The sequence below is a fragment of the Mauremys reevesii genome, linkage group 6, assembly GCF_016161935.1.
Source record: "Mauremys reevesii isolate NIE-2019 linkage group 6, ASM1616193v1, whole genome shotgun sequence".
Classification (NCBI taxonomy): domain Eukaryota; kingdom Metazoa; phylum Chordata; order Testudines; family Geoemydidae; genus Mauremys; species Mauremys reevesii.
Window position 1 is genome coordinate 65,113,103 of NC_052628.1, and position 24,580 is coordinate 65,137,682.

The following is a 24,580-nucleotide window of genomic DNA, read 5'->3' on the forward strand; positions in this document are numbered from 1 at the left end:
ATTCTCATGTGTCAGGGCAGTAACCAAGCGCTAAATGGCCAGGGTTAGGAAGAAACATTCCCTGTAGGCAAGTTATTCCATAATTGTCCAAGGGTTTCTTGGGCCTTCCTTCGATGTAGCTGGTGCAGGTTACTGGACTAGATGAACCATTGTTCTGATATGTATGGTAGTTCCTGCTTGAGGTTTGCTTGTCACTGTTGTATGCATTTCATCCTCAAGGACTGTGCAAATACCATCCTCTTTCCAGCAGAGAGGAGATGGACTAGAATCCTACTGGAGCCCATCAGCACTGTTCCAGGAGGCATCAGAGAGTTAGCTAGTGAGAGAACAAGGCATTCTCTTCTGTTTCTTCTTTTCCCTGTCCCAGGGGATGAGCTTGGTGCCTCCCTCCACAACATTCTTAGCTCCTGCCGTAAAGCTGATCTAAAAGCATTTGAAACATTCTAGCCACAACAAATTATACTAACTTGCAGGAGGAATGGTGAAAACTTTAAAAATGGCTGAGTTTCAGGTAAGAACTGCATTGCTCAATAGTAGGATTGTGTTCTCTGCTTTAAATATATACTTTTTATTATAGTGGGGGTGGAAATGACAGAACAGCCAACTTGTATTATGATGGTTATGAATACTTGGGCGCCTTTTAAGTTGTTTCCAGTATCTTCCATCTATCCCTAGTGTGTTTTCTCACTTTAGATTCTGCCTTGAACTATTTTATTGACTCATAATAGTACAAAACCAGGAATATGACAGTGCTTTAGCTCAGTATAACGAACCCACTTTAAAAACAAAAAAAAATATTACTAACCAGCAGAAAGTCTGAGTGTTAAAAATGCCTTTTCCCTTATTAATGTTTTCTTTTAAATTCAGCATCAAAGCTTTGGTTTCATTGATTTTATAATATCTGAGTGAATGTCTTTGTCATCATGGAGGTGGACTACCTGTTCAGATGTTATCAGTTCTGTGAACAATGTTAAACTGGTATTTAATGATTCTGTATAGAAATCAATGATTCTGTGACAGACACTTCAGTGTGCTGTAGAACAGAATAAACAAAGGACACAGAACCCTAATTAAAAGTTAAGTCATCAACATTACCAGTGAAAGTAAAATGAAAAGTATAGGCTTGTATTTGTGAAGGCTCAAGGACAGTGGCTGTGGTAGCTAGTTACTATTCCATGAAGCTATCCAAACAGCGTAGCCAAGTAATGCTATCAAGTATTGCTGTCTTTTGGAGGAGATATAAAACTGAGATCTTAACCAGTCGTGATCACCAAAATTCCCATCTCACTTTTCTTGAAAGTCAGAGTATTAACTGCAGTGTCCTGGCCAGATTCCATGTTAAGTAATTAGATTTCAAACAGCTAATTCCCCGTGTAATTTCAGTTGGATATGATACACTTCTTCAGGTCATGTCCTTAAGTGTTCTATAGTTCTGCTTTGAGGTTGCTAAACAGATGCCTAGAGGTGGCTGCATTTCAGTGTTGGATGAAGTGTTTTATTGATAGAGACATGTCATCCTCTTTGCTGCTAGGTACACAAACTCCAGCCCAGTCTGGCTGGTAAGTGCAGAAGTGTGGAGGAAGAGCTGAACATGCATCACTGTCCTCTAGCAGTAGGTGGAAAACAGCTGCTCCATGGCAAAAGTATGGAATTAACTTGGGGACTCCGGTGGGTGTTAATGCTGACAGTTTTCTCAATAGCCATTATTCTGCATCTTCTGTTGTCCTCAGCGTGAAGGGTAGTATGTAGGAACATGAGGGGAGCCACTGTCGGTGTAGTTCCTGAGTGAGTCATGTTGCCATGTTTTGGAAGAGGCACACAGGGGATACCCGTCCTTCCAGATGCCCTGAACTCTGTGGGGTTTCACTGCAACTCATGCAACATCCACATCTGCTGTCATCTTCTCAAGATTCACCCCTTTCCCAAACTGATAATGAACCAGGAAGTTCACACGATGGAATAACGTCATTTCCATCCCTTTCTGCAGAATAGGATAATTTAGCCCACATTGTGCTCTGTGTGCTCTGGAAATTAGAACATTCATGGAAAACTGTTAATGCATTGGAAGTGTGAAGGTTGGATAGTTCATTCACAATCACAGTTTGACATGAGATGATTTTTCATGGATATAATATGTAGATTATGTGGTTAATATGAAATAGTGAGAGAACTGAATGAATGAAAGGCATAAGGACCTGGGGATGGGGAGTTTAGTAGTGAACTTACCAAATAAAAACTCTTCAACTCACATGACTGCAGAAAGGAAAAACCAGCCATGTAGATGAAATTGCATCTTAATATAATACCATAGAAAATAAAGTCTTATCAAACACACTGCTGAATTATTGAAATTGGACAAAGATAAGGCAAGCTTTCCTATCTACAGAAAGGAAATATGTCAAGACAGAAAAGAAATTGAATTGCAGACCTTTGTTTCAAGGTATAAATGAATTACAGGAAAAAAGACCTGTATTCATAACTTAGTCTTATATTTTGTTTCAGCACAATGAAAGCAATCATAAGAGCACAAGAAATTTATTATGAAGTCAACTGGGATATCACTGTGTGTATATATAAACAAAGAAAACCACATTATAGATTGAAATGGGAGTGATGAAAATTGCATCAAAAGAACATGAAAATAACTGTTTAGATACACATAAAGCAACCACTACATTTTTGCCATTTTTACAAATATTGGAGAGTACAATGATTTACATACAGCTGCTACTGCTGTGGATGGTCCTAGTCCACATGAAAACGCTGTTGCTGCAGGGGCTTTGTGTAGGGGAGCAGGTCCTGTGCACTGCAACTTTCTTGCTCTGCTGCTTCGGACATACTTGCAGCTCCACAGTTTGCTTCTCTGGCATTATTATCCTTGTGATTGCCTGTCCTCTCGGCCCTGCTCTAACTGGCCCTGGCACTCCTGTGCCTCTCTGCACAGCTGTGACAGAGATGGTCTTCACTGGGGGGGGGGGGGAATTAGTTAAAACATGGCAACTAACATGAGGTAAAATCCTGGTGAAAATAAGGTGATGTGTAGTTTTAACATGTGCTTGTAGGTCAAAGTAAAGACTAGAAGCAGAGCCTAGTCCTGCTAATCAGTCCCAGATTAACCAGTGTCGACTTGGTGCACTTGCACCGGCTCCCATCTCAGTGGGCCCTTGACCACTAGGGGAAAAAAAACTTGGAATGATGCTACGACACATGCACCAAGTCACAGAGCCAATCATGGGGGAGGAAGGGGCAATTTCTATAGTGCCCGGGTCCCCAACATTCTTTAATCCAACACTGCTGCTAACACAGGTTAACATTTACAAGTGCCTTGTCTTCATTCTGATTTTTACCTTGTCAATTTCCTTTTGCTAAGACATAGTAAGAATCCACCTTCTTCCTAGGGAAGCTCTTAGGAGCAGCTCTCCACTGCCAATCTTTTACAACAAGGGTAGACTCATCCCTTACCCTCTTGTACATAGTATTGCCAACGTCAGGTGTTGAGTCAGGCATTCCAAAAATCATGAGATTGTCTTTAAAAACTGTGAAACTTTTAAGAACTAATAATAAATACGGGGGCATCTTATTTACATTGTTCCAGTGCTTGTCCCAATGTGTAGTGCACTTAAGGTTTTGCATGCACCCAGGACTAGAGAATTCTTCCTAGCAGTGTCCGTTCAGTGTATGCAGACACCCCCACTCTACTCATGCTTCACACTAAAAGTAAAAAGGGGGCTGCCACACTGCTGCTGTTTCAGTTCCTTCTCACCGCTACCTCAGATCCCATCTTATGACCTTGTGATTGAGAAGAGTCCACTACACACAGGGAAAAAACATCTCAAACATTAATACAGGGTGAGTAATCATTCCTTTTGTAGTATGAAAGTTATACTCAGCTCATGCTCAGGCTTTTCGCCACAAACATCTAGGCTAGAAACTTCTTTTAAAATGAAAACTCAGATTCTCACATAATCATTTGACTTTAGGAGCTGGGGCTTTATGTAAAATACCAAATATGAAAGTTGCAACAAAATTATGAACTTGGCAAACACTATACTGGTAGAGCTCCTACTTCCACCTAGCACTTCCGGGACACAACTTCTGCCTGTTGGAAATCAGTGGGGGTTATTCATATTCTTTGAGGAGGATCTGGAGAGGGAAGAGAGAGAGTTGGGCTCTGGAGCACAAAAGGGATATGAGAGTTATGTGCGGGGGGGCCTCTAACGACCTAAGATCAGCACCAGGGCTGCACATACAATTGAGTAATGTATCCATTCTCCATCACAAGATCTTTGTAAATACAGGTATATTCTACTGTAATTATGTTTGTTCATTAGCAGCTGAGCATTCTTTAGACTATACAAATTAACATAATCCTGAGTCTTATTACAGCAGTAAATTACTAGAAATTATTGTGCACTGCTGATATAAACCTGTATGCACTTTTTATTTCTTAATTTAGGTCCAAATTGATGCGTCTATAAAAGCATGGGCTATAACTATTATAGAGAAACTATTTTATACCTCTTTGTATACAGTAGTTGAGTAAACTTTTTTGTTTAATTTATATTGTACAATTTAACATAGTTAGCATTTACACAAAGACTTATAGGACTGGGCTTATTTAGTCTGCAGAAGAGAAGAATGAGGGGGGATTTGATAGTAGTCTTCAACTACCTGAGGGGGGTTCAAAAGAGGATGGCGCTAGGCTGTTCTCAGTGGTGGCAGATGACAGAACAAGAAGCAATGGTCTCAAATTGCAGTGGGGGAGGTCTAGGTTGGATATTAGGAAAAACTGTTTAACTAGGAGAGTGGTGATGCACTGGAATGGGTTACCTGGGGAGGTGATAGAATCTCCATCCTTTGAGGTTTTTAAGGCCCGGCTTGACAAAGCCCTGGCCGGGATTATTTAGTTGGGGGTGGTTCTGCTTTGAGCAGAGGGTTGGACTAGATGACCTCCTGAGGTCTCTTCCAACCCTAATCTTCTATGAATCTATGAAAGAGGGTGGCACTAGAATATGAGACACTTGCATACCATAAACATATAGTCCCAAATTATGAGAGGCTCTTGCTTGGTCACACACAGATGCAGTGGACTGCACGTAACCTCTGATGTGACTGTGCAGGAGTCTCCCACAGTACAGTCCCTTTGCTCTGGAAAGCCCATGCTCCTCCCAGGGAACAACATGCTAAAAATAGAGGTGCAGGGCTTTGGGTGCCCTCCCTGCCTCCATTCTGCATCAGCCCACACAACAGGTAGAGCATCAACTGAAGCAATCTGCTCCATACTAAAGGGGCAGACAGATCATCCTTTGCACTATGTGCACAGAGCAGCCCTGGAGAGATTGTACAATTTCTCTGCAGTTCTTTCTGGGGGAATATAGTTTTACATTGCATCCTACTCAGATCCAAGGCATAAATAGCGCAATTTACCCCCTATGCAGTAAGGCATTTATAGAGGAAGAGAGAATCAGGAAAAAAATGATAGTCAAAAGTAAGTTTTGTAGGAGGGATGAAGCAGGAGCAAAGACTACAAGTGTACACGTACATACATGATTAGAATTTTAAATTTGGTGTGCACAATTGCACACATACATTTATTCACTATTTGTGATGTTAAACATGATGTTATATTTATTATTATTATTATTATTTGGGGACATTTTGATAAGTACTTAAAATCCTCTTCCCAAAATATAGTAAATACAGTATGTACTACACAGAGCAGTGAAGCTGTTTAATTATTTTTTTTGTTAATTTTTACATGCACAGTATTTTTTTTTTCAGAACAATCTCTTGATTGGTCCCTGTCCAGATGATTGGCAGGAATACTGTAACATGGTCAATAAACCAAAAATGTATAATTAAACATTATAACCCAAGGAAAATGACTTTTTAGTAGATAAGGTGCTTAATCTTTATTTTTTTTAAATAATTCATAGGTCATACAGTACTTTAATACAATACTTGTTCTCTAAAATTCTATACTGTTTTAAGGCAAAACAACTTTTCTCAATTGCATTTTGCTGAGAACTATATAGGATTTTTTTTTAATCAAAGTATTGAAAAATAGTAGAAGAAAACACTAGTTTTAGTATTGCTGCTGTTTGGTACACTGAGTGTCTACTATACCAGGGGTTTGTATTGTGTCTTCAGATTTCTATTTAGAATTAGAATATAGTTTTTTAAAATGGAGTATCATTTTGTTATTTACCAATTCAAGTTTCTAGTTAGATTTAACTATAGTGTAAATTAAAGTAATTTAAACATTTAGGCTTCATAAGTTTTGTGTATTTTTCCACTTAGTTATTTTTGATCTATGTATTATTTATTTATAAGGTTTGCCTTTTTACCAATCTTTTCTTAAAACTTTTTGTGCACGAGGATAGATTCACTGAGCTCCTCTATATCATTTCACAGGATAGCCCTTGATTGGAATGCTGAATGCTCTCCAAACACAATATACATTTTATCCTACATATGGAGACTACAGATTTCATAAAAGTATAAAGTTGCCAGCTTAATCACAATGATGCAGAATAGTTTTTTGGGGTGCATTTATGATAAGGCTATTTTTATGTTGTTCACTTGGTACTGAAAATAACAAATTTTGCTTTTTAGCATTAGTTTTACACAGCTAATTTAGAACTTTGCTCTTATGACACTCCTCTTATCTGATAATCTCAAAGCACTTTACAAACAATAATTAGACCTTAATACTACCCTGTGAGGTAGGTGATATTCTGCTCATTTTACAGTGGGGGAAAAATCAAAACACAGAGAAGTTACGTGACTTCTTGGCACAGCCAAATAGACTGTCAGTGGCAGAGTCGAGATACAGGTTCTGAGAGTCAATTAACTTAGATTTTTTTCTATAGTGTCTAAGCACAGTACCACATGAGGGTACTGCCAAAATACTCATGTATTTTAGTAACCCAGTCAACTTTTACCTGAAAAAATGAGGATTCGTGCTAGTTATTCAAAGAAATTACTCTAAAAGAACTGCTTGGAGTTGCATGCTATGTTGTCTCATTAGTATTCATTTTATGGTTAACTACCATAGTATGAAGGCAAAAACCTTGAAGCACAGTGGAAGGAGAAAACTGGGAAAGAAAGGTTTCTGAACTGTGCTGTAGACTCTCTAATATTCATATTTCCAATCCATTCTAAGTAAACAGCTAATACATGATGTGTTTTGTAGATGGATCAGCAGCAGCACACAAAGAGCAGGAGATATCTGGTACAGGAGTGCTTTGATTTAGCTATCTAGCAATCCTTTGGAAGTTGCCTACAATTGTTGCACAGAGGAAGTATATGTAACCCATTAGCACTAATCCTCCCACACAACAGTTTCACTAGTTGACCTTCCAACCCCTTCTCTAAAGCTGGGTCAGAGACTGTTTTATTCAAATTAAACGGGCATAGGAGGTAGCATAATCCTACCTGTTTCCACACTGAACGCTTACTGCATATTGTTTGTTAGAACAGTTTTGGGCTACTTACTATTTACTATTACCAGGAAAGAGGAAGAAACTGCGTAGTGGTTATTAGTGTTCTTTAATAGCATGATTGATTTCCTCCATAAGGCAGCGTGTACCAATAGTAGGCTGCTCTTCATGGGTAGGTTTTAATAGGTGGAACTGCCATTTGGTTCATTCCAAAGTCTCTTAGAAGTGTTTTTGTGAGCTCCAAGTCCTCTATGGCAGAGATGAATCAAAAGAGGGGGTGAACTTCCAAAGGCAAGAAATCTCCCCCAACTTCTCTTCAGTGTGGTGATAAAATTTTAACAAGGGACTTCTGAGAGTCTCACAATGGCTCCAGCACACTCATGGTATAATAGTGATATGTCATCAATACGGTATTTGTGGTTGGAATGAATTTTAGAGCTGTAGTTAAAATGACGACAATTCTTTTTTCCTTATGTTAACTCCATGATCGTGGAAGGTGGTGGGGGGGGAGTTGTATTGTTATGTGTATCTATTATCTGAACTGGGGCGTTCCATGACACTAGTACCAACAAGTCAGGAATATATTATTTCTTTCCTACCAATGCAGCTACTCTATAGTGGCTCCGTATAATCTGTGCCCAACCTAAATAGCTTTCACAATAAAACAAAGTAAACATTATTTACTACATTTCTATGTCAAAGATAAATATTGATTTCATGAAATCTCTGGAGCCAAGTAGTAAATACTGTATGAAAAGGAAAAAAAAACTCTGCCCAATCCGTAGAGAGAGAATACTGAGTCTTCTGTAAAATAATTTCTGGGCTTCACTAGGGTATTTGCTGCAATATTCAGATCAGCTACTGGGGAAAAGAAGAAGTCAGAACATTTCAGGGGCAAAATGAAGAGAAAACACACAGAATACTAAATGTGTTCAACTAATCATAAGTATATACAAGTATATACAATATCTTCATCTGAAAAGTGTGGTGAGTTGCTACAAAACATTTTGCCCCAAACATAGGCATCTTCCTTCCATCAAAACTAAAAAAAACCAAACACCACCCTTAAATACTTTTCAGAAACAAATACTTTTAAAGAAGAGATTCAAATGCTTTTAACATGTTATAAAAGTGTGTTTGCTTCTATTATCTTTCCTTCTAATACCCTGGACAAAACATTGTCTGGCACCTAGTCAGAGGCAGCCTCTAGTCATAGAAAGTCCCAGGAGAAAGGAAGTTTATTAGTCCCATCTATCTCTTCCTCACTCCCATTCTAATCACAGTAATACTAGTGGTATGTGAGTACTTAAATGTCCACCACTGTAACTGATGGGCAGATAGCATGGTGTTTAGGGGTGAACTTTCCAAATGAGCTTGGCCCATTTCCACTACTGAGAACTTGTGGGCTCTTAAATAAAGATATCAAGCTTGAGCCTAGCAACAGCAAAATGGAAACTTAAGTCTTCTAGTTTGTAATTTATAATGTATTCTGGGAAAATAATTACTGTTCCTTACAAGACATTTGCCTAGTAAGATCCATCTAACTTATTACTCATCTAAGTGGCCTGATACAGAAGTAAATGGAAATTAATTAACACATGGCTTGTAGTATACACTAATACAAGCACTGATAAAATAATCCTTCACTTGGTTTGCAGACACAGCAATTGTAATTTAAACAGAGTAGTATTTGCATATATATTTTATGGTAAGAGATACTAATATCTGAATATAGATGAATACCTGTTTACTGAAAAACAAGTGCCATGTTTTATGGAGAACAAATCTCTTGTAAAAATCACCGAAGCTGTAACAGTTTACAGTGCATTGTTGATAATGTTCAAAAGATGTGTAGTTAGATCTGAGTTACATTGCTTTCGCAATAGAACTGTAGTCCTGCTGTCAGAAGCCAGGCATCTTGGATGCCACAGGAAAGTCTAACTTATAATAGCAACAAAGAATCCTGTGGCACCTTATAGACTAACAGACGTTCTGCAGCATGAGCTTTCGTGGGTGAATACCCACTTCTTCAGATGCAAGTGGTGGAAATTTCCAGGGGCAGGTTTATATATGCAAGCAAGAAGCAAGCTAGAGATAACGAGGTTAGTTCAATCAGGGAGGATGAGGCCCTGTTCTAGCAGTTGAGGTGTGAAAACCAAGGGAGGAGAAACTGGTTCTGTAATTGGCAAGCCATTCACAGTCTTTGTTTAATCCTGAGCTGATGGTGTCAAATTTGCAGATGAACTGGAGCTCAGCAGTTTCTCTTTGAAGTCTGGTCCTGAAGTTTTTTTGCTGCAGGATGGCCACCTTAAGATCTGCTATTGTGTGGCCAGGGAGGTTGAAGTGTTCTCCTACAGGTTTTTGTATATTGCCATTCCTAATATCTGATTTGTGTCCATTTATCCTTTTCCTTAGAGACTGTCCAGTTTGGCTGATGTACATAGCAGAGGGGCATTGCTGGCATATGATGGCATATATTACATTGGTGGACGTGCAGGTGAATGAACCGGTGATGGTGTGGCTGATCTGGTTAGGTCCTGTGATGGTGTTACTGGTGTAGATATGTGGGCAGAGTTGGCATCGAGGTTTGTTGCATGGGTTGGTTCCTGAGCTAGAGTTACTATGGTGCGGTGTGCAGTTGTTGGTGAGAATATGCTTCAGGTTGGCAGGTTGTCTGTGGGCGAGGACTGGCCTGCCACCCAAGGCCTGTGAAAGTGTGGGATCATTCTCCAGGATGGGTTGTAGATCCCTGATGATGCGCTGGAGGGGTTTTAGCTGGGGACTGTATGTGATGGCCAGTGGAGTCCTGTTGGTTTCTTTCTTGGGTTTGTCTTGCAGTAGGAGGCTTCTGGGTACACGTCTGGCTCTGTTGATCTGTCTCCTTATTTCCTCGTGCGGGTACTGTAGTTTTGAGAATGCTTGGTGGAGATTTTGTAGGTGTTGGTCTCTGTCTGTGGGGTTAGAGCAGATGCGGTTGTACCTCAGTGCTTGGCTGTAGACAATGGATCTTGTGGTGTGCCCGGGATGGAAGCTGGAAGCATGAAGGTAGGCATAGCGGTCGGTAGGTTTTCGGTATAGGGTGGTGTTAATGTGTCCATCAATTATTTGCACTGTAGTGTCTAGGAAGTGGACCTCCCGTGTAGATTGGTCCAGGCTGAGGTTGATGGTGGGGTGGAAGCTGTTGAAATCGTGGTGGAATTTTTCCAGAGTCTCTTTCCCATGGGTCCAGATGATGAAGATGTCATCAATGTAGCGTAGGTAGAGAAGGGCGTGAGTGGACGGGAGCTGAGGAAGCGTTGTTCCAGGTCAGCCATAAAAATATTGGCATATTGTGGGGCCATGCGGGTGCCCATAGCGGTGCCACTGATCTGGAGATATATATTGTCATCAAATTTGAAATAGTTGTGTCTGAGGATAAAGGCACAGAGCTCAGCAACCAGTTGTGCTGTGGCATCATCAGGGATACTGTTCCTGACAGCTTGTATTCCATCAGCGTGTGGGATGTTGGTGTAGAGAGCCTCTACATCCATGGTGGCCAGGATGGTGTTTTCTGGAAGGTCACCAATGCATTGTAGTTTCCTCAGGAAATCAGTGGTGTCACGGAGATAGCTGGGAGTGACACCATCAGCTCAGGATTAAACAAAGACTGTGAATGGCTTGCCAATTACAGAACCAGTTTCTCCTCCCTTGGTTTTCACACCTCAACTGCTAGAACAGGGCCTCATCCTCCCTGATTGAACTAACCTCGTTATCTCTAGCTTGCTTCTTGCTTGCATATATAAACCTGCCCCTGGAAATTTCCACCACTTGCATCTGAAGAAGTGGGTATTCACCCACGAAAGCTCATGCTGCAGAACGTCTGTTAGTCTATAAGGTGCCACAGGATTCTTTGTTGCTTTTACAGATCCAGACTAACACGGCTACCCCTCTGATACTTAACTTATAATAAAAGATTTGACTTAGTTGAGGAGTGAAGAATAATGCCATTATTTCTGAAGTAGTGTTGTAAATGAAGGCTTATAAATGAATGATTTATCATAGCAGAAGCTGCGACACACAAAGCATGATGTAGTCAATAGCTGCCACATACTAGAGATAAGAAAGACCTGAAGTGATCATGTAGAATTTTCAGTTTTATATCCTGAATTTTAGTGCTCGATACTTGGATGAACAGATTTTCAAACTTACAGTGCATTATACTAGACTGAATTCAGGTCAGGGAAAAAGTCAAGATTTACTTTCTCCACTTGGACACACAGAATCATAGGACTGGAAAGGACCTCAGGACGACATCTAGTCCAGTCCCCTGTACTCATGGTGGGACTAAGTATTATCTAGACCATCCCTGAAAGTGTTTGTCTAACCTGCCTCCCTAGGCAATTTATTCCAGTGCTTAACTACCCTGACAGGAAGTTTTTCCTAATGTCCAACCTAAACTGCCATTTGCTGCCATTTAAGCCCATTGCTTCTTGTCCCTATCCTCAGATGTTAAGGAGAACAAATTTTCTCTCCCCTCCTTGTAACAACTTTGTATATGTTTGAAAACTGTTATGTCCCAGTCTTCTCTTCTCCAGATTAAAACAAGCCCAATTTTTCGATCTTCCCTCATAGGCCATGTTTTCTAGACCTTTAATCATTTTTGTTGCCCTTCTCTGGACTTTCTCCAATTTGTCCACATCTTTCCTGAAATCTGGTGCCCAGAACTGTTGACTCATATTTAGTTTGTGATTTTCTGTGATCCCCAGATCCCTTTCTGCAGTACTTCCTAGGCAGTCATTTCCCATTTTGTATGCGTGCAACTGATTGTTCCTTCCTAAGTGGATGGAGTGCTTTGCATTTGTCCTTATTGAATTTCAGACCATTTCTCCAGTTTGTCCAGATGATTTTGAATTTTAATCCTATCCTCCAAAGCACCTGCAACACTCCCAGCTTGGTATCGTTTGCAAACTTTGAGCGTATTTTCTATGCCATTATCAAAATCATTTTATGCAGATATAGAACAGAACTGGGCCCAGAATTGATCCCTGCAGGGCCCCATTCGATATGCCCTTCCAGCTTGACTGATAACTACTCTCTGGCGACAGTTTTCACAGTATATAATTTGCCACCAGTTTTGTCTAAACTTTGTAATACTAAAAACCACCCTCTTCCACATCACTGTAATCCTATAACCTGCCTCACAAATAGCAGCCAACATGGTATATTGTCTTTTGGGATCCCATTTGAGGGAAATCCTGTTTGGTGCATTTTATACAGAGAATTAGATGGATATGATGTAGATAGTGTGCTGGAAGACTTGCTACCATAGATTTCAGTACATCCAGGATTAATTCTGATTTTCTCTTGTGCCGCTCTTCAGTCTTTCTGCTCCTTGCATCTTCCTGCACCAGCTTCCAACATGGTTTTAGAACCTACCTCCAGAGACAGGAGAAAACAAGGGAAAGGAATGAAGGGAAGAGAAAGCATATGAGTAGGAAGGAAGTAGGAAGATTTGTGTTCCTCAGTCCAAGCAGTGGAACAGCCTCCAGAAGCACTGAAAGAGAAGAGAGAGCAGCTAAGTGCTCTGAAATGGGCCAAGTAAATGCCATTTCAAACGGACAGGCAAAGATAAAAGTAAATTCCTAAACAAGGGGCCTCTGATGTGAAATGGGGCTACAAGTCCAAAACAGGGTAGCTGTAGCAAAGAGGTCTGTATCCCACAGCAGTAGAAAGGAAGATGATTATCTCCACAGGAACAGTGAAAGATTTTTTTTAAATGCTCTAAAGTCATAGAAGGAGTATTTCAAAGGCAATGGAGCTAATATTTCCCAGAATTCCTACTTTTGTGGGATGCCAGCTTTAAGTTTACTGATAAATTAGTGTAGCCAGATGCATTTTGGGTAGTTTTATGTGGCATCAAGACTTGTCAATAAGAGTGATGAATACCCAGTATATATCATCTCTAACATGGGGCAGATGACATGCTGATGGCATCAGGCCTAATTCCGGATTAGAAGAATGTCTGTGAAACAGTGAAGAAACTGTTTGGTATATATTTCACTGAAAAAAACCTGAACAGCACCCCACAGAGCAAGAAAGGAAAACATGAGGATGTAAATTTCAATTTCATGAGGCTCAACAAAAAAAGCTACTCCTGTCTGACTGTTCTCCCGCTTCCACACAGACACACAAATAAGAAAACCTGGCAGGTCTCAACAGAAAACTCTGAGGACAAGAAACAAAGGGAAAATGGCATGCGGAAAATTTAGCGAGACTACCCAACATTCATGGAAAATATGCCCAGCTTAAGGAGCTAAATGCCAGAAACATCAGAAAAAGGGACTTTATGCAGCGTCTCAAACTTGATGGAGGTGTTAATCAGTGAAAAAAGAACTAGAAAAAGCGAGAAAGATGTCCACAACAGACATGGCTACAGAGCTACCAGTTTGATGGTGGTAATGCTGAGAATGAAGTTGTTTCCTCTACCACTACATCCTACTGAGGAGCATCTTAATTGATTCAACAGCAAATTTAAGGGATCTGAAAGCTTGAAGTCGCCTTGTGCTTGTGGCAAATTAAAGCAAAATTGGCTTCTTGGCTGGATGTGAATTGGAGCACCACCAGCAAAAATTTTGGTCCCACTCTCAATTTGAAGAAATCAAGATTAGCAGAGACACTGCAGGCCTCCATTGTTTACATAGTCCAAGAGTCTTACAAGAGCTTTTGAACTCCAAATCTTATAATGGATTTGATGATGTAGAAGAGAATACTTTGCAAAGCAACAGCTTCATACATTTATCTGTCAGAGAACCTTATTAATATAGACGTGCTTAGCTAAACTACAGTAGTCATAGCCAACCTCTTCAAAATGACACATTAACTTTAATTTTCATGAAAATGGACTCCTAGATTTTCAGCATAATCATACCTTTCTTTTTCTTTTTGCGTAATTTAAAAGAACCAGCTATTACATACAAATTATGTGTCCTGATTGTAAGCATAAAATAGTAGTAAGTTTTGTAAGTAGGATCTATTTCATATATTCAGGGGTAGGAAGACCAAACATCAGGCAAAAACATAAGTATTAGATCAACATATAGCCTTTTCTTCAATTTAAACACAAAATATTTTTAAAGTTCAGGAATGATTCAGATAAAGAGATTCCTATGTTATCAATCAGCATTTCAGTCTTCCTTCCAGAGACTGCCACTTTGATTTGTTTCACTCCCTGGATTCACCTCAGGAGAAATCCTCACCCTGTTGAAGACAATGGCAATATTCCTATTGCCTTTAATGAGTCTGGGATTTCACCTTCCACTCTTGAGGCTCTTTGGGACACTTCTTATGGAATTGGCTATAGGAACCAGAATCTCTTGATTTTTGCTTTGCAATTCTCCTGCCCATACCAGTCACAGTAGACTCTCATACAACTTGAGATGCCTCTGTCAGTGTGTATTTCATAATTTATAAACAAAGCTGCATATTTCCTGAGATGGGGTCTGATTCTGATAATGAACCAATTTTAAAACTAGTGTAACTTCATTGACTTCAGAGGAGTTTCTCCTAATTTACTCCAATGAGAGATTAATAGGCTCAGGCCCAGGGATGTCTGAATGTTTCAAACCTCCTACTGGTTGTACAGCTTCCTAGGAATAATACAACAATGACTTTAAAAGCAAATTATAATTTAGAGTATTAATTATCTTAAAAGAAACTGTTTATTATGTACAGCAACCTGTTTGTTAGCATATGATCTAAGATGAAAACAAATCTCATAAATGGTTGGTAAAGACAGCTTTAGAAGGAATTATTGTTGATGCCCCCGTTTGTAGTTTTCTATCCTAAGGATCTGTTTTCAAATAATTTTTAATATTTTTTTCTTTAAAAAAATGTTGGCTGTAGGCTGTGTTCATAGAATTTACAATATAAGGCCTGAAATTATGTTCCTCTGATTTTTGAACTGGAAAAAAACTTTATTTCTGCGGGGAGGGCTTTTACTTGACCTTTCTTCCATTGGCAGTGATCAGGTAGTATAGATCAGCTTTATTTTTTTTAATTGAACCCATAGTGTTGATTTAGCTGTGGTAGAAATAGTTTTCCAGCCTCTCTAGTTCTTTTTATGGTTGTAGGAACAAGTGTTCCAGTTTTGTCTTTGAGCTGTGTTACATTCTGCATCAAATTTGGTCTGTTGGCATGTAATGTAGTGCAGACAAGCCTGATGGGCGGTATTGGCACAGCACATTATTACCTTGTATATGCTTATTTTGTGCACCAGGAGCCTTGCATGCATCACTGGTGGATAGATTTAGTTTTAATAGAAAATATGTGGGAAATTGTTGAATCTGTGTTTCTTCACATCTCAGTATAAATATGTTATGAACATAAAAACAATGCTTTTAATTTGTAAAGGGATGTTTTCTGTATTTTAATCTAACTCAGGGACCTTGCTGCAAGGAACTGCCTGGTAGGTGAAAATAATGTTCTGAAGATCAGTGACTTTGGAATGTCTCGTCAAGAGGATGATGGGGTATATTCATCTTCAGGCTTAAAGCAGATTCCTATCAAATGGACTGCTCCAGAGGCACTCAACTATGGTAAGGAGATGTTATCTTTAACTTTTTATTGTAGAAATGTACTATGTAAGATAATAAGGTATAGAGGAAATACAGTATGCTCTGTACACAAATATATAGTCTTCCTTGTGGTCTGTTTAGACTAACAAACATGTAAAACATTTCAGTTTAAATAAATTAACAATTCAGCCCTATTAAGGTTATGTTTTTTACTTCATAATGTAAGATTCCCCTTTCCTCACAAAAAAAACCAAGAACATTTTTCCCATCCACAGAGCAAAAGTCAAAGTACTTAAATCCTTCTGATTTAACAATTAAAATGTCTGCATAATAATGCTCTGGAGCTATAACATTACAGTAGACTACCTAGTCATTCATCCAGATGACTATCATTAGCAAAATGAGTAGGCAAGTTCCTCAAAATAATGGTGATGATTGATTTAGCCTTTTATTATGAAAACTAGAGATACTTTTAACACCTGAGAAAACATTACATAAATCTTTGTAGAAGAGGACGGGATCGTAATTGATTATATATATTTTTAAACTTGTAGTTCTTGTAACCTGCAATTTTATGCATCATTCTGCTGTTGTCAGTGAAAATAAATAAAACAGCCCTATTTGTGGGTGGGGGGAAATGGCCCATAACATGATGGGTAATAGCTTGAGAACAAAAATAGAAAAAGCCAGATTGGAGGGAGGGAGAGGGTTAAAGTGAAATTAGAAAGCAAGTTCTAATTAGGAAAAAGGTAGTTAAGAAGCAGCATGTGAGCCGCAACATTGGTGAATGGTGTAGTAAGTGGACTAGATCTACAAAGGAATTTAGGTGCATAACTGCCACTTTAGTCACCTAACTACAAAATTTAGATCCTCAAAGTCCTTGCTCGGCTGCTGCCTAACCCTGTAGGTGCCTACGTTTCAGCCCATAAACTCCCGAAGGCACCTAAGAATCTGCCAGTGAGCATGCACACCTATGTCCTGCTGGGACCCTCAAACTAGGCTTTCCTCTTTATCTACTGCATATCTGTCTCCCATTCCTGGTGTATGGGCATCCCCCTGCAGTAGCTTGGAACATTTTCACTAACAGTGTCTGAAGGGGTCATACTCGTGCGCTTTATAGCCTCATGCTCCCTTCCTGAGGTTATAAAGAGCACAGCAACCCCAGCTGCCATTCAGTTTCTTCAGATTTCCATAGGCAAAACAGAACATCATTTAGTGTCCCTTTTGTAGTTTCTTGTTAGTGTAGCTTTAGTGTTACCACCAGTAAAACACATATGTATGAAGAGAGTTACAGTTTAACTTTATTTTTCTGCCTGTAGTCTGTGTATTGAGATTTTAGTTAGGATATGGCAGAATTGAGATCCCCAGACTTTAAATTATAACCCTCTTGTGGAGGGTGGGGGAAAAGGCCTGTTCCTGTAGTGGACATACATAATTAGTGAGACAAGATGGGTGAGATAATATATTTTATCTTCTGTTAGTGAGAGAGACAAGCTTTCATAAGAACGGCCATACTCTGTCAGACCAAAGGCCCAGTATCCTGTCTTCCAACAGTAGTCAATGACAGGTGCTTCAGAGGGAATGAACAGAACAGGTAATCATCAAGTGATCCATGCCCTGTCATCCATTCCCAGCTTCTGGAAAACAGAGGCTAGGGCCATCATCCCTGCTCATCCTGTCTAATAGCCATTGATGGACCTATCCTCCATGAATTTATGGAGTTCTTTTTGAACCCAGTTATAGTGTTTGCCTTCACAACATCCTCTGGCAAAGAGTTCCACAGGTTGACTGTGCGTTGTGTAAAGAAACACTTCCTTCTGTTTGTTTTAAAGCTGCTGCCTATTAATTTCATTTGGTGATCCCTAGTTCTTGTGTTATCAGAAAGAATAAATAACACTTATTTACTTTCTCTACACCAATTATGATTTTATAAACCTCTATCATATCCCCCCAAGTCGTCTCTTTTCCAAACTGAAAAGTCCCGGTCTTACTAATCTCACCTCATATGAAAGCTCTTTCATACCCCTGATCATTTTTGTTTCCCTTTTCTGAACCTTTTGCAATTCCAATATATCTTTTTTGAGACGGGGCGACCACATTTGTACATAATATTCAAAATGTGAGTGTACCATGGATTTATATAGAGGTAATATGATATTTTCTGTCTTGTTATTTATCAGTAAGACCAGGAATAGAAGAGCTCTGGGTGGCTCAAAAGTTTCTCTCTCTCACCAACAGAAAAATGAGTGATTATTTACAGTAATGACAGCCGGGGTCCCGCCGCCGGTCCCACTCAGCGCCCGCTGCTGGCCTGGGTGAAGGAGCCCCAGGTCAGCAGCAGGCTGAGACCCCGGCTGGCAGGAGCTGGCGGCTGGAACCCCAGAAAGGCGGCAGGCTGAGCTGCTCAGTCGCTGCTCTGGGGTTCCTGCTGCTGGCCCCTTGCCAGCCAGGGTCCCCGCCGCAGCCCCACTCACCTTGCTTCCGGTTGGAGTTCCAGTGCAGGCCCCCTGCCAGACAAGGTCCAGGCTTCCGGCCCTGCTCAGCCCTACCAGCCACCAGCTCCACTCACCTCAGCTGCCGATCTGGGGTTCCAGCCACTGACCTCCTGCCAGCCGGTTAACAACTGATCACTCAGAAGCCTGTGTGCAGCTTAAAGTATCCAAATACGTGCCAGACATTGGAAAACTCAGCAAGGAAAAGCAAGGGCAAGGATCACACTAAACTGATAAGATCTGCATTTTAATTTAATTTTAAATGAAACATTTTGAAAACCTTGTTTACTTTACATATAGTAGTTTGGTTATATAATACCTAGACTTATAGAGAGACCTTCTAAAAAAATGTTAACATGTATTACTGGCATGTACGGCCTTAAATTAGAGTGTATAAATGAAGACTTGGCACACCACTTCTGAAAGGTTGCCGACCCCTGGTGTAGGTATTCTGATGTGCGTCTCTCTGTCTCTCAGGCTCTCCTTTTGAAGCCATTCCTCTTTATAAAAATAATTATAGTATTCACTGGGCCAGAGAAAGAGTTAGAATGACTATAGCCAAATTGTGAGGGTACTCATTGGGGAGATCCAAGTCCTGTTTCAGTTACAATTTATACTAAGTGGAACAGTTTCAATAGAGAGAATGAGAGCAGACTGATCCCATAGCTCAATGGGTAGGGTACTCTCCTGAGAGCTTGGAGATGTGGGTTCAAGCCTTGCACCACCTCAGGGAGATTTAAATCTGTCTCCCACACCCTCGGTAACTGCTCTAACCACTGAGCTAACGGTTATGGAGAGAGGGTCAGTGCACTGCCTCTTTTTTTATTCCCCCTTTGCTTACAAGAAAGGGCTTTGACTTCCAACTCAAGCAGAGGGTTCCTGGCTGTGAATACCAAGTGGAGATAGGTGCCTCCCTCCAATGTGGACTGTTTTGGAGTGGGACTTAGGCTACACCTTTCTCCTTGCTGTTTCCTATTGACTAGCATAAGTAACTCCCCCCTCAGCTTGCTGGCTTTTGTGGATCTCATTTCTGGGTGCCTAACTCACCCCCCTGCAACTGAGCTTTATCACAAACTTTAACAGGAGAAACGTTTACATAAAGAAAATGTATTGGAAGCTCTCATCCTTTGATTATATTACAGTCCCCATGAGTGAAATTCACTCCTTTGAGGTGGGCCTTTGCATCACTATTAAATGCTGCATAAATCCACACAATAGGGTTTAAATAAGTCTTGTGGGCCTTATACAGGGGTGAATTTTACATTGTGAGAATAAAAGCTTTCCCTCTGGAAAGTTGTTAGTAATATTTGCTGCTAGAGTGAATCCACCACTGGTCAGTATCTGTTCTAATGTTTAGCTTGCAGTATTGTTTGTGTTTTATTTGTTCATTCAGATCTGGAAAGTTTGGTCTTTTTTATTATTTCAGTGTTTACAGTTAAATAGACAATAAAATATAAAATCATTGCTACACTAGCTGAAAAAAACCTGGCAGCCTGGGGAAAAGGAACATAACTTTCAACTGACTAACAAGAAATAGTTTTTTTTTAAATGAAGTGACCGTGGTTAGGCACAGTAAAAATTACTGCAGTGACACTTTTTTCCTGGTGAAACATTGCTAGGGAAAAATCAAGGATTGGGCGAAGAAATGATTGACAAGTCTTTGTAAATTCAATTAAACAAAATATGAATGAAATATGGCCTAAGGTGCTAAGCAACAACAGGTTTCACTGGTTGCTGTTGCAGTTGTGGGCTTAACACCTCTGAATACCAGTCCATCAGTGGATAGGGTAGTAACTTGGCTTTTAGCAACATTAACTTTTGGCAAAAACACTAGCACAGTTCGTTCATTTTTCATTTACCAAAGTGCCTGCTCCACAGCCCAACTCAGCACAATGCCTCTGCAGGCCTGGGGAAAGCAAAGGCATTCCTTGTTGCAAGAGTATATGAGGAAGTTTCCTCAGTTGCTGATTGGGTTTTTTTCCCCACATTGTTCAAATGTACATTTACAAAGGTGTGGTTTATCATTTGCCATTCATATGAAAATTACATGCAGGATACTTGTGCTCATACTAAAAACTATTACACACGTGTTGGGGTATCACTGAGAACAACAGTGCGAATGAGAATTATCCACTATCTAGAATATGTCTTTCAAAATGGTTAGTTTATTCCATTTTCACTATATATGGGAAGACAGGCAGGAATAGTTTGATTGTAGTGTAAAGGTAATACTTTAAATTAAACTTAGCCTGTAAATAGTAGTATTCACAAGACCAAAAAAATGGAAGGTATGTTTTCAGACAACAATAGTATACATTTTAGGATGTAGCCACTGAATAAAACACACAGAATACTTAGGAATAAATTTTCCATGTGTTACATTCAGATTGTGGTCATGAGACTCCTCAGGTGAAATCCTGACCCTAGTGAAGTCAATGCATGTTTTGCCGTTTACTTCAGTAGGATGAGGATTTCAGCCCTGTTTGTATTTGGAGTTGCATGGCTTAAAACACTTTTCAACACTTGAAAAAGTTACTCATCAAAGTATCTAGTAAAATTTTATGTGTGTGGTCACAGTGTATTTTTTGTGCTTTAGCTGCTCTTAAAAAGTAAAATGTGTATATTTGTTTAATGTGATCTTCCACTATAATTTCTTCAGTTCTTTACAACACTAATAAATAATGGTATATATAAACAGCATGCCCTTTCTCAGCCCAGCTATTATCATACTGAGAAAGGTAATTGACTCTGCATAACTTGTGCTTTCTTAAGAAACTAATTACTTTTAACTTGTATCTACTGAATGACTTTAATGAAAAGTGTTAAATTACTGGATGCCAAACTCTGAAGAGAGTTGATATACAGACAAGAAAACTAATCTTACCACCAGCAGCACAGTGAATGTCCATAATTACTATCTACTAAGCAGTCAAGCTAATTTAACACAGCTGGAAATGAAATTTAGTTTAAGTGCAAACTGAACTTTCTGACGTCAGATGGCCCCAACTGTCATTATCATTTACATGTACTTCATTTAGACTGGGGAAAAAGAAAAGGAAAAAAAAAACATATCCTAGGTTTAAAATGATTAGCTGAATATTTAGCACTCAAACATCAGCAGCATGACACTGGAAAAATGGCAGTGTTGGAAATGGGGCAGAAGATACATAAAGGAGAAATGTTTGGGTTTTTTTTTAAAGCTCGCAGATAACTGATGCAAAGATGCGTTAAATGGATTTTCTCATTGCTGTTGGCCTCTGTAGTAATGTTCTTAATAATAAAAGGACAGGTCTGCTTTTGAAAAGAGAGAAGCAAATGTACTGATTAAGATGATATTTTCAGAGGCCCCAGGTTTCACTTCACTTCACTAAACTGGCTTCTTTAGGTAAGTCAGCACAGAAGCTGGGAGGCGTGATTCCCAGCTTGGGTGGACACATACATGCTAGCTCCACTTGAGCTACCACGCTAAAAATAGAAGTGTGGCTAGAGCAGCTTGGACTAGCTGCCCAAGTACGTACTTAGGACAGTGTTGTACTCAGACACTGCCTATATCACTGCAGCCACACTGCTATTTTTAGCATGCTAACTCGAGCAGCGCTAGCACCTATGTGTCTACCTGAGCTGGGAATCACACCTCCAACTACTGTGTAGACACACCCTTAGAAAGGAAGTTCAAACCTGGAGAATAGAGCTATACCCTATGGCCACTGTGGTGAGATACTGTCTTTAAGGGCAAAATTCACAAGGGGACTATAGGTATTGCAACACCGAGTGCTGCAGAGCCCTGCTGCCTAGTGGAATTCACAGCCCTGAGGTAGGTGCCAGGCTCCCCCTGACTTGTATAGGGAGAGTTAGGTACCTAAGAAAGATTCTCAGAAGTCAGCAAGCTGAGTGGGGAGCCACCTAAACTAGTCAGCAATGAAATGCAGGGAGGCATAGGGCCCAGATCCTCAAAGGTATACAGAGGTGCCTAACTCCCCTTTGATCTGGGCGTTCAGCACCAGACTGACAGGCTGGAGTGAGGCTCGTGTCTCACCGGTGAACCCTCTTCTGGAGGTAAGCCCTGCCAGCCCTTTCTCACAAATAAAGTAGGCCTGTAAACACAGGAGTTAGGGCACTCACGTGGGAAGAGAGAGACCTGAGTTCAAATCCCTGCTCCAAAATCAGGCAGAGTATGGATTTGAATTTTGAGTTGCCCAAGTGTGCAGGGCCTACAGTGTTAGGTGACAGCTGAGCAGGAGTTTCGTGAATGTCGGTCATGCCTAAAGGGACAGATTCACAAAGGGGCTGAGGCGCTTAATTCTTAAGAGTCTCACCTTCTCCATCTAGCATCATCGCTCTTATCCACAGGGCCTGCTTTTCATCCGATTAAGACAGGGGCTGTAGAAACAGACAATTTAATTTTGAAACGTGTTCAAAAGCACAGTTGGAGTTTTATTAGTAAAAACTATAGGCTGAAATTTTCCAAGACTGACTAGTGATTTGGGCTGCTTCAATTTTTCGATGACCAGCTTCAAATATTGTAAAGGAGTCTGACTTTGAGATGGTAGGTGCTCAGCACTGCTAAAAACCCAGGCCCCCTTCACAGTAGCTCAAGATGAGTACCCAAAAGCACTTTGGAAAATGTTGGCCTTTTCTTTTATTAACATGTTATGGGGAAAACAGGGTCTCTACAGTTGATATAGCTTAATGGATAAAGTCCTTTAGATTCTTAATTCCAGTGTCGATGAGAGAAATTGTTTTGTATTCTCTGAGCAATATCTCACCCATTGTCCCCAAAAAAAAAAAACCCAACAAAAAACAAAACAAAACAAAAACAAAACATGGGGATGGGGTATACGGAGAAAGTTGATTTTGTTTACATTAAAAAGCTACCAGTAGACCCTATAAAAGCACTATTCCACGAGCTGTGCTGATACCATTCAATGCTGCTGGCTCACAAAGGCACTTTGACATGATAGCGTGCTTTGCAATATCAAGAAGTTGTTAACAACAATCATGTCAATTTTAGCTCTTTTCAGAATACTAATTGCCATGGCAAGTTGGGGGATTGAAAAAGAACAGCTGGTTAATAAAGTACAGTACCTTGTTTGAGGAATTGTGAACAAGGAAAATAAAAAAAAAAAAGTTAACTGTCCCTCACCTTTTAAATTTATTTTCTTTCAAAGTTTGCTGGACAGGAGAATGGAGAAGGAGACCTCAGTTCATCTGGAAAACAAAATAGCAAAAATCCAGCTCATTTAAATCTTCAGTCTCTTGGCCCTGGGGAAATTTGCATCTTTACTAGCATAACAAGTCTGCCCATCAAATCACAGAATTGCAAATTTTAAACATTTGCATTGATCTAAGATAATTGATTGTTAATCACTTGAAAAATGAGATCATCGGTATGGGAAGAGTATCCATTAGGAGCTAATGTTCAGTTATAATGCTTTAATTTCACCTTGGCAAGGGTATTGGGAATATGCTGTCATTACTTTATTTAAATAAAATTCTTACCAATGGTTCAGGGCAGCATACAGTACATCTCAGAAATATTCTTTGAATTTATATTATCCACTTTCTCTCCTTCCTCAGGGAGATACACTTCTGAAAGTGATGTATGGAGCTTTGGGATCCTTCTTTGGGAGACCTTCAGTCTAGGCGTATGTCCATACCCTGGAATGACCAACCAACAAGCACGGGAACAAGTGGAGAAAGGTTAATTGTTGTTATTTATAGGGTGCAGCCACATGCGAGATATACTTCATAGATCTGTAGGAAGACAAAGTCCATGCGCTTAACAAAATAGACAATGTGCAAATGGGAAGTGACAAACAGTATGATCAAGTAACTTTAACAAATGTCCTGGTCATTCCACAAGTTTGTTGTCTGATCTTCTTTAAATCACTTGCTAAGAGCTCCCTGTGAGGAAGAATAGGGTTTATAGGCTCCTGGAAGAAGAGTGGGGTCTTGAAGGCTGGGAGGATACAGGCATAATTGATTGAATCCGTGAAAGGTTGAGGTACCATGTAGGGCTTTATGGAAGAAGGCATGAAGGTTAGAGTGAGAGGTGAACATAAAGGGGGTGGTTAGTTGCGAGGCTTGGGCAGCA

The 24,580-nt window shown here is 40.0% G+C and overlaps 1 protein-coding gene and 1 long non-coding RNA gene across 14 annotated transcripts in view; one reads left to right on the forward strand and one right to left on the reverse strand.

Annotated features, from left to right (window-relative positions):
* On the reverse strand, positions 1 to 24,141 carry LOC120407363. The gene is made up of 4 exons (XR_005599919.1): positions 23,986 to 24,141; positions 23,630 to 23,694; positions 22,803 to 22,866; positions 1 to 2,024 (listed from the first exon to the last, which is right to left on the reverse strand). It is a non-coding gene; the product is annotated as an uncharacterized LOC120407363 (long non-coding RNA).
* The window catches only part of FER (FER tyrosine kinase), a 385,522-nt gene that overhangs the window by 355,012 nt on the left and 5,930 nt on the right, over positions 1 to 24,580 (forward strand). For 12 of the 13 annotated variants that reach the window (XM_039542917.1, XM_039542922.1, XM_039542921.1 and 9 more), the window contains 2 exons: positions 15,861 to 16,015; positions 24,064 to 24,186. In XM_039542917.1, coding sequence (XP_039398851.1) covers positions 15,861 to 16,015; positions 24,064 to 24,186 — 278 coding nt within the window. Of the gene's footprint in view, positions 1 to 15,860; positions 16,016 to 24,063; positions 24,187 to 24,580 lie in introns of those variants that run through there. The other variant, XM_039542925.1, reaches the window with a different exon arrangement.